The sequence below is a fragment of the Chrysochloris asiatica genome, unplaced genomic scaffold (assembly GCF_000296735.1).
Source record: "Chrysochloris asiatica unplaced genomic scaffold, ChrAsi1.0 scaffold00072, whole genome shotgun sequence".
NCBI lineage: Eukaryota > Metazoa > Chordata > Mammalia > Afrosoricida > Chrysochloridae > Chrysochloris > Chrysochloris asiatica.
The window spans coordinates 1603271-1614158 of NW_006408590.1; the positions used below are offsets into that span (position 1 = coordinate 1603271).

At 36.6% G+C, this 10888-nt stretch overlaps 1 protein-coding gene across 1 annotated transcript in view; it reads left to right on the forward strand.

Moving 5' to 3' along the window:
* The first annotated feature begins 98 nt into the window (after positions 1-98).
* The window catches only part of METTL15 (methyltransferase like 15), a 338705-nt gene continuing 327915 nt past the window's right edge, over positions 99-10888 (forward strand). The window contains exon 1 of the mRNA XM_006864855.1: positions 99-365. Within this exon, the coding sequence (XP_006864917.1) occupies positions 99-365 (267 nt within the window). The remainder of the gene's footprint in view (positions 366-10888) is intronic.

Here is a 10888-nt window from a genome sequence, read left to right on the forward strand (position 1 = left end):
CCGTTTCATACATGTGTGCTAATATGCTTTTCCCCAGGTGTTATTAAAACAAACATCATATTTTTCTTTTTCTTTTTCTAGATTTGTTGACCTACAGAATGTTTCGATATCCATATTTTTGTAGACTCAATAAATTTGTTTCATGCTGCTTGGAACCTGGCATCCTCAATTTAGGTACCTGGCCTAAAAATATACATATTACAGCAGAAAATTTTGATGAATATGAAGTCCGTGAGCAATCATGCAAAACTGGAGCTCAGAAGTTATGCCTAAATCAAGATGAAGATCATAAGGCTGTAGCTCAATTACATATTCCAGTAATGGTGAAGGAAGTTGTTCGTTGTTTAGCACCACTCAAAGGACAGGTGAGTTGATTAGTTGTTTTTGTTGACTTTTTAAAAAATTAAGATATAAGTCACATGCCACTCTTCACCATTTTAAAGTCTACAATTTATTGGTAATGTATTCACAAGGCTTTGCAACCATTGTTGTTGTTAAGTACCGTGGAGTCGGTTCCGACTCATAGTGAACCGGGCACAGGGTTTCCGAGGCTATAAATCTTTACAGGAGCAGAACACCTCATCTTTCTTCCGCGGAACAGCTGGTAGTTTTGAACTGCTGACCTTGTGGTTCGCAGCCCGATTCATAACCACTACGCTCCCAGAGCACTGTTTAATTCAACTTATATCATATTCAGTATGTGACCTGTGTGTATGACTTATTTTACTTAGCATCATGTTTTCACAGTTCATATTTTTTTAATGGCCAACTAATATTTCACTGTTTGGATGTACCACAGTGTGTTTATCTGTTTATCCACTGATGGACATTTCTTTTTTTGTACTTTTGGGCTAATTTGGAAAAGGCTGCTGTGAACATTCGTGTGCATGTTTTGTGCGGACATGTTTTCGATTCTTTTGGATATACAGTTAGGAAAAGAACTTCTGGCTCATAGAGTAACTTGGTGTGGTGCTCTAGGATAAGCACTGGACTCGCTAATCACAACAAGCTTGGCGGTTCAAACCCACAGAACTGCTGTGAGTCAGAACCCCCCGGATGGCATTTAATAACAACAACATAGTGTTCACCTTGTTTAGGAACTGTCAAACTGGTTTCTAGAATTGATTAGTTTGGTTAAACAACTGTTTTAAGAGAAGAATATAGTACACTGGTGGAATGGTTAAAGTTAGAAAACAATGCAAATGTGGTTTCTAGAGAATTTTAGAATCTTCAGAAACAACTGGAGACAAAGACATGGTTCTGCGTTACTGTTCTCTGTATTCTTAGCCTTAGATCCTCTACTACCCTATCCTCATAATGTTGTTGGAGAGGTACAATAAGATCTTAGATGTGAGTATGTATTTGAATCAATAGAGATCATCACAAACATGTTAGGTAGTGCAAAACTCCTGGGCTTTTTATGCTATATAATTTTGGTATTTTAAGTCCATTTACCAAAACCAAAATGTACCAGCAGTGATGAAGATGGCACAGAAAAGGGCTACATTTCATTCTGTTCCACATAATGTCACCTTTAGTAGAAGGAGTGTTTGAATGCTTTCTACTAAAAGCTGTGATAGAAAAGTGGTACACTTACTCTGTCAAAGATGGAAAACTCGCAGTCAATATGAGTACTGGTTCTGATAGATTTTACTGCATTTAAAATTTCCTTCTCTGACAGAGTCATACCTTGTACAAGTTTTGCTATATTTGTAAATATACATGTACACTATGTATAAAAAATCTGGACTGTGAACCACAAGGCCTGCGCTGTTTGAACCCATCAATTGCTCTGAAAATGTAAAGCTTCAGAACCCCTATACAGGGTCACTATGAGTCAAAACCGGCTCCATGACACTAAACAACAACATGTGCATAATATATATAATAGTGGGGAGGGGCAGTTAATAAAAAAAAGTGGAATTAAACTCAATGGCTTGAGTTTGAATTCTGAAACTAGAAATCAAAGTACATTGTATCAATTCCCTGAACCCTAGTTGTTGTTGTGAAGTGCCGTCAAGTTGGTTCTGACCCATAGCGACCCTGTATAGGGTTTCCTAGGAGCAGCTGGTGAGCTTGAACTGCCAACCTTGCAGTTCAAATTGCTTTGCATTCTGGCGCATTAACCCATAGCACCACACCAGGACTCCTGAACTCTAGTAACAAGAGAATATATTTAGTCTGAAATAGCCCATGAAGTAGAAAAACATACAAACCGTACAAACCCAAATCTTCTAGTAAATCAACATTGAATCTGCCTTTTTTCTCTAAAACCAAGTGGAATAAAATTAGATCACTCTACAACTTGACCTACACTGTTTCTTTGTGTTCAAGTCCCTTAGAAAAGTAATGCTGGTGTTTTGTTTTGTTACTTTTTATATTTCTGTTGTTCTGAATTGAGTTGGGTTTCCCACTAACTTTTTATAGAAAGTTGAATGTGATCAATGTTATTTCTGAAAACTTTTATGTGAGGCACCCGTAGAGTCAGTGTTATCGCCTACCTTTCTCTTGGCAAGCAGACAGCTTATTCACCGTTCCTTTAATCTTCAAGTAATAAAGAACTAGTGACAGGTCTTGGACAGGAAAGATCTTCTTTTCATCCAAAAAACATTATTTGCTTCTTTTCTTCTTAAGCATTTTCCCCAAAATCTTTTTCCTTTGCAACCTATGAGTCATAACTACTTGTATCAATCATCTATTTAATTACTGTTTTGCACATTACCTTCAATAGTGAATTTACAAATGACAACTCTGATTTTAACAGGATCTTTAAAAATATCTAGACATAGTTTTGAGTGATGATTGTGGGGCATTTTTTTAGTTATTTTTTTGTTCAATATTTAAAAAATGCTTACCTAAGAAAAATTTTTGAGTTTTTGGAATATCTTCACCATAGCAAAATTAATCTGATTTTAAAAATTGAACATAGCATAGAACCAATTTCAGTAGGTATCCAACTAAAAGATAAAAAAAGGGGAGTCCTGGTTTGGTGCCGTAGGATAAGCACTGTACTGCTAACCACAAGGTTGGTGGTTTAAATCCACCAGCTGCTCCAGCCACTCAGAAACCCTGTACAAGGTCGCTGTGAGTCATTATCGACTCCAAGGCGCTTAACAACAATACATAGGGTGTTGTTGAGACTCTGCAGATTTTTGGTAAACTTGTTTAACATCTTGTTCTACTACTTTTGATGTCATTTCTCAAGTGTACCAAGAAATATCGGCATCTATGCATAGCACTAAGTATCTGACTGTAGTCAAGAATGGGTAATGGGTCATAATAGTCATGTTCAGATTTTGGCACTTTATGGCATACCTAGCAATCAACTCCAATGAGTCTTTTAATATTTGTTAATTCCAATATACATATTTTCTTTGTGTATTTTTGGATTCTAGTTTTTGCTAATCAAAGGTTTCTTTAACCTATGAATGATAACTTTTATTGAATTACAGATTGTCGGCATAAGTACCATTTATTGTTGTGTTAAGTGTTGTCAAGTTGGCTTCAACTAATAGTGACACACAAGGTTTACAAGACTTAAAATCTTTGCAAAAGCAGAAAGCCTCATCTTTCTTCCACCGAGCGACCCACAATCTTGTGGTTTGCACTGCAGCGCTTGTTATGTGGAGCCACTATTCCATACGGTAAGGTAGTACTATTCAGTTTTGAAAACTACTTCTTTTATAGTCATTTCATGAAGTCCATAGGCAGAATCATTTAAAACACAAAAAAATATTTAGTTGGAATTTCAACATGTGCCATAATATCTTTTTAAGGACCACTCCTAGTATAGTAAGGAGCTCTGGTAGCGTAGTGGTTACGAATTGGGCTGCGAACCGCAAGGTCAGCAGTTCAAAACTACCAGCTGTTCCGCGGGAGAAAGATAGGGCTTTCTGCTCCCATAAAGATTTATAGCCTCGGAAACCCTGTACAGGGTCGCTATGAGTCGGAACTGACTCCACGGCACATAACAACAACAACAACAACAACCTAGTGTAGTGGATTACAAGATGGTCAGCTAATCTCAATGTCAGTAGTTTGAATCTAGCAGTCTCTCCATGGGTGAAAAATGAAACTTCCTGTTCTTGTAAAGATTTGTAGCCTTGGAAACCCTGTTAGGGTTGCTGTGAGTTGGAACCAACTCAGTGGCACACCACCACCTGAGGTTATTTGAGGCATAAAAATAGAAGTTAAGTAATTATGCCATTAAAATACAGATCTGGAATAACAAGGGAAAGAAAAGAAAAAGAAAACAGTTTCTTATATCTAGATAATAGATTATTAAGTATCAGCAATATTTTCTTATAAAACTAATAATAAATGTTGTGGTATACTTAATCCTGTATAGTTAGTTTTGGTTCCATTCTGCATTAGTAGTCATCTGAAAGCTTTGTCAACTTCTACATAGGAGTTTTTGAAATCTTGATTTAGTCCAATGGTTTCCACATTTAAAATATTATAGGCCTCTTCACAAGTCTAACATAGTCCATTTTTGTTGAATTTTTTGCCTATGCAAAGTAAAACTTAGCTGCATATGTTGTTGTTGTTAAGTGTTGGTGAGCTGATTTAGACTCATAATGACCCTGTATAGAGTTTCTGACAAATGGCTAGTTTAAAATGGTTATGGTTAATTTGTAATAAAAATGCTTCAGAAAAGTGAAAGTCTTGTTAGAAGTTAACTCTAAAAGTAATATAAAACTGAAGAAAATGAATTAAAAGATGAAATTATTTGTAAGCTTAATGATTAACCTTATTTTAAAAGAACTTCAGCTATAACACATAATAATCTTAGATATAATATTAGGACATACTAAAATAAGATTATCAAGTCCTTAATTTGAATATGAATAAAAATTCCATGGTTGAACAATGTGAATTCCTCAGTTTAAAGTACTGACTTGATGATGCTAGACTTAAGGTTGTAAGTTAGCCGTTTACATAATGACGACATATATTATTGAATTGTTGTTTAATATTGGATGACATAATGGGCTTGTAAACTTTTAGCCATAAGAAAATTTGACTTTTCCTTATTTGACATGTTTACCAACTCGATAGCACCTAACAATAGCAAAATGTAGTTCATAATATATTTAATATATTGAATAAGCACTTTTTTTTATTTAGAATTTTTCTCCTTATAAAACAGTTTTTTGTTGTTGTTGTTGTTCTTCATCTTTCTGCAAAGTTTCACAGTTGTAAGGAGTTTATCACAGGTCACTGAGAAATTGTACCTGAGTTATTTAACTTTATATCTCAAGGGAAACAACAACAAAAAACCGTAGCTTGTTTTATTTTTTTTTGTAGCCATGCAATTTGGTTTTGCCTCTAGAATTTATTCTAAGTACCCTTGCCTTCCAGACAGATTACACAAAGAATAAACTAACATTTCAACTCAGTAAGAAAGAAAATATTGTTAGGTTAAGAACAGGAAGCTCAATTCCTTGCTATATGATGTTAAAAGCTTTAAAAAATTCTCTTAAAATTAGCCCATTAAACTTTTAGCCAGATAGATAAAAATGTTGTTTATATCAAATCATTATCATTTTTTTGGTAAGCCTTTTAAACTGTCTGTTGTACAGTTCTTTCAGTGCCGATAATAAACACACTCATCAGCAGACCCAAAGATAGATATGAAAGGCATCAAAAAGTTCATGGAAAAATCACATTATCTTTTAAATCCATTTTCCCATAAACTTTTTGAAATACATATTTTCTCTCTGTGATATAAAAAAGTGAAAGAGTGTAAACTTGATATTAGTAAGTTACTTAAAAATCTTAGAAATTATTCTAAGCTTTATGTTATAAGGAGTCCTGCTGTGGCACTGTAGGATAAGCATTGGACTGCTAATCCCAAGGTAGGGGGTTCAGACCTACCAGAGGCTCCTCAGAAACCTTATACAGAGTCACTCTGAGTTGGAACTGACTTTCGGGCACTTAACAACAATAATATGTTAGAAAATAAAAGTACTATTGAAAGAAAACTTTATTTAGCTATTTAAATCACCTTTATTTTCGTTTAACCTTTACTATTTCATTTTAGCTGTGTCATTATGTTTTGGCTTTTACATTTGTGTGAACTTGTTTACAGTTCTTTTATGATACGCATCAACCAATATTTGATAACTACAGAAAAACAGCATCTTTTGTCTTAAATGGCCCTCACCTAGTTTAGGAAGGGTCTTTCAAAACTTCCCCTGGAGCAATGCAGATCTCAGTCTCATTATTAAGAAATAATCAGTTAACCTTAATCCATTTACTTATTTTTTAAGTTGTTCTTAGTATTTTGAAAGACAAAAAAAATAATCCATTTGTTCCATTCCAATTATTAATATTTTCTTGGTAATTTAGCTTTTCCCTATGATCCAGTTTCTTTTGTTTTAGCTAATTGTTGGTGTTATAAAAGTCACTCTGAGTTGGAAACAACTTGATGGCAGTGTTGTTTTTTGTTAGTTTTATATTTGGTTTAAAATATAAACCTCAATCCACTATAAGGTGGAGAGAGGGAGCAGAAAGAAGATCTAAGCTCATTTCTCAAGCATGTTAAGAACTAAGTTGAAACTTTGTTTTCCAAGAGTGAAATTAAAAATTTATAGCTGGGATTTTGTCTTAACAACTATTTGAAACCTGCTTTCATTTCTTCTGAATTTATTCTTTCAGATAGAGACCTAGTCTTTTGTTTTAAACATATTAGTTGCTCTAAATGGAAAGGACCCTTAGCCTCCATAATTTAAAAAGAGTAGATAGGAGTAGGATGTTGATATTGTTGCTCCTTGTTTTGTTAATTTGGATACAGTAACCTGTAAGGAAGCAATTCTGCTTTCTTGATGTCTCTTAAAAGCTTCGAATTACAAATTAAAAAGAGTATCCCACTGTAGTTGGTTTCATTCAGAAGCATTTCAGTTTTACTGTAATTCACTGCACAGAAAACTCAATTCAGATAGTTCAAAAGAACTTACAAGTAGCCACATATTTTCTAGACTGTCATTGGTTAGATCTTTCCAAACTTAAGCATGAAGTGACAGAACTATGTTTGTCTATATATTGGACAGGGGTTCTAGATGGGACTCTCTTTATTGACCCTAGACATATAGCATTTCTTATTTTTAAAGAAGTTTCCATTTTTCCAAATGTTAGGACTTTCAGACAGCAAAATTCTCTGAGAAAATGGCTGTGGGGTTGAATAGTGTATTACTCCAAACAGCATATTCCTATTGATGTGTGGGCTTTGCTTGTTGCTGACAGGTTGCCTGAGATTCTGACCTATTTCACCACTCAGCTAATCCCATTATGGGAGACTTTAACAACTTCTTTGGCAAGCACCTGCTCTATTGGCTTTAACTGGTTGTTTCATTTTATGGTTTTCCTTGTGGCTTCTGGATCCTGAGAGTCTACAAACTGAAAAATTTTAGGATAGTAAATTGCCCATAATCTCAAATTATTACCACTTGTGGAAGAAAATTTGGCAAAAGAGTGTTAGAAGACTAAATTGAAAACAGGTAAAACAAAGTGAGATGGACAGGAGAAACAAAACTAGATCCTTCAATAAATCTTAAAAGAGCTCTACATAAAGATATGGAACTCACAATTTTGAGAGGTTATTAATGTGGCTGTGACTCCAGGGAAGGTTGTGGAGTAGTGAGCTCAAACAAACTGAAGCCAGCTCCTTAAATCTTAGGAGCGTATCACTGCAGTTAATATACTTGTGAATCTCACAATTCTGACCGCAAGATATGTCAAAGCAGAAACTGCTAGGATTAAAGCGGAGTTTTATTGAAAGAATAAAAACAGTTCTGACTGAGAAGTGTAACTACTTTCTGAAATACAGTAGTCCAAATACAGAGAGACAAAGGAGTTCTTGATAGGATCCACGGTGCAAGCATCTGATTGGTTAACATTTACAAAAGTTATTTACAAGTAATTCTTACTGGTTGTATTTTAGTAATCATTGAAAACTGGCTGACCACAGTGCTGTCAAGTGTTTTCTGGAACATACAAAAGGAGAAAAAAAGGTACTTTATGCAATCCTGAACTAGTAAGAAAATTTTCTGGGAATTGCAAAGCAGAAGTAACTTCTGAGAAGTAGTCAAACTGACAAAATGGAGTTGGGCCTAGAACTCAGTCAGAAGTCTCAGTTGTGCCAATTTCCTTGGTTGTAATGTTTGTCCAGGAGCTCTGGTAACGAAATGGTTAGGAGTCGGCCTGCTGACCCCAAGGTCAGCACTTTGAAACTGCCAGTCTTTCCGTGGGAGAAAGATGAGGCTTTCTGATCCCATAAAGATTTATAGCCTTGGAAACCCTTTGCAGGGTCACTATGAGTCGGAACCAACTTCTCAGCACACCACCACCATCACCTTCTCTAGGAGTCCTGGTGTGGTGCTGTGGGTTAATACTCTGGACTGCAAAGTTGTTAGAACTGCAAGGTTGGCAGCTCAAGCTCTCCAGCCGCTCTTCGGAAACCCTATACAGGGTCACTGTGGGTTGGAACTGACTCGACGGCACTTACCAACAGCAACACCTATGTTTGTCCTGGTGTGGCATTATGGGTTATTGTGCTGGACTGCAAAGTCCATTTGAACCCCAAGACTGGTGGTTTAAGTTCACCAGCTGCTCCTTGGAAACCCTATACAGGGTCGCTATAGGTCGAACTTAACAACAAGAGCGTTTGAAAAGTGCTCTTTGTCAGATGGTTGCCCAAGTCTTAGCTCAATAGCTAAATTATAAAGGATATGATGGACATGCCAGAACTCATACCAGTAGTTGTCTACTAGTGGACAAGCAACTTATTATGCTTGTGTTTCAGGTCCCTTATCTGTAAAGTGAGGCAATAGAACTTGTCTGTCTCATGGTTACTATACAAATTAGATGAGTCAATGTATGTAAATTGTTTAGAATTTTATCTTTTAGGTACTAAGAACTCAGGAAACATTTGGTGTTGTTTTTAAGTGTCATTGAGTCCTTTCTTCATAGCGACCTTGTATAGGGTTACCAAGAGAACCGACTGGTGGGTTTCACCTGCCAACCTTGTGGTTCTCAGTCAGTCAGTGCTGATCCTACAGCACCACAGCTGCTATTATTAAGGGGATAAGAAGAATCAGGTTGGTAGTTGGTAGCTTGATAGAATATAATTAAAGAGAAAAATGCCATGGTATGGCAAATGTGAAAATAAAAGTTCCAGTAAAAATAGAACCAAGGTATATGGAACTGAAAAAGTGCTGTTTCTTCTGCTAAGAACTCTAGAATGTCTTAGTCATCTATTCCTTCAGGTCTTATGTCAAATTTTACTTTCTCAGGGAAACTGTACTCTCCATTTGTCCTAGATTGAATTTTGCCTCCTTTCTCCCCCAAATAGGCATCAGCTTGGTTGCATCATAATTCTCAGTGGTTTGGTAGGTAGTAATGATGTAACATGGTGTCCTGGTGTGGCGCTGTGGGTTAATGCACTGGACTTCAGTGTCAGTTTGAACCTCAAGTTTTGCAGTTCAAGGTCACCAAATGCTCCTCAGAAGCCCTATGCTGCGTCACTATGGGTCAGAAACAACTCGACAGCACTTAACAACAACAACAAGATATAACATGGCAATTATGTGGTAATTCCCCATGTTGTAATCTGATATGATAAACCAATAGCAGGGTTAAGGGTGTGGCTGTAACATCCTTAATTCCTTCACAGTCCTAACCAAATGTAAGGAAGTGTCCCAGGGTTGTGACCTGAAACATCTTTTTTCTTACAAAGATAAAGGAGAGAGATAGGAGGAGAAAAAGGGTACCCCTGCGGGAGTCCTGGTGTGGCGCTGTGGGTTAATGTGCCACACTGCAAAGCTGTTTGAACTGCTAGGTTGATGGTTCAAGCTCACCATCTGCTTCTCAGAAACCCTATACAGGGTCACTATCGCTATGGGTCGGAACTAACTCGAAGGCACTTCACAACAACAATGCTGTGTTGCTGTGGTAGTAGGCCAACAACAACAACTACCACTATGGCGTCCAGGTGTGGTGTTGTAGAATAAGCACTGATTTGCTAACTGAAAAGTCGGCAGTTCAAACCCACCAGCTGCTCCTTGGAAACCCTATACAGGGTTAATATGAATCAGAGCTGACTCGATGGCACTTAACAATAACAATAATTACCACTATGAAAGAAGACCTGGGATTGGAGTGTGGTTTTTTGGAACTGGGGTCCCTGCACTGTGAAGCGCTGAGATCCGGGGAGAGATTGAAGCTGAAAGGAGACAATTAACTTTCTCCAAAACCGGTGCTCTGAATTCAGACTTCCAGCCCCCTAAATTGTAAGAGAATACATTTCTGTTTGTTAAATCCATCCACTTGTGGTATTTTTGTTATAGCAGCACTGGGTAACTAAGACGCTTTTATAAGATCCATAAAAGTGTATCTACTTCTTTCATAGCACTTGCAGTAACATACATATTTTTAGATAGATTTCTCTCCATGAAGTCAAGGACATGCTTATCATGTTCACCATTTTATCTTCAGTTACTAGTTTAAGGCCTACCACACGGTGATGCTGCATTTTTTATATCAGTGAATGACTTAAAGTCACAGTAAGACACAAGACAGATGTGCAGCGCCAACAGAATTGTGCTTTGATTACTGAAGCATGACTCTGGCTCAAGACTTTTATATTATTCTAGCTCCATTGGCAGGCCCAGTCTGATGAGGTAAATGGAGACACTGGTGAGAGAACAGATACCAGAGAAAATAAACCAGCACCTAAACTGATATCAAATAGATTGACAAATATCAGGATAAGGTTGGCTTTAAAAAGAATTCCAAATAAATGTCTTATTTTGATATTCTAACTTATTTAAAACGTGGCATCAGGATTGGAGGAAGACTCATTAACAACCTGCGATATGCAGATGATACA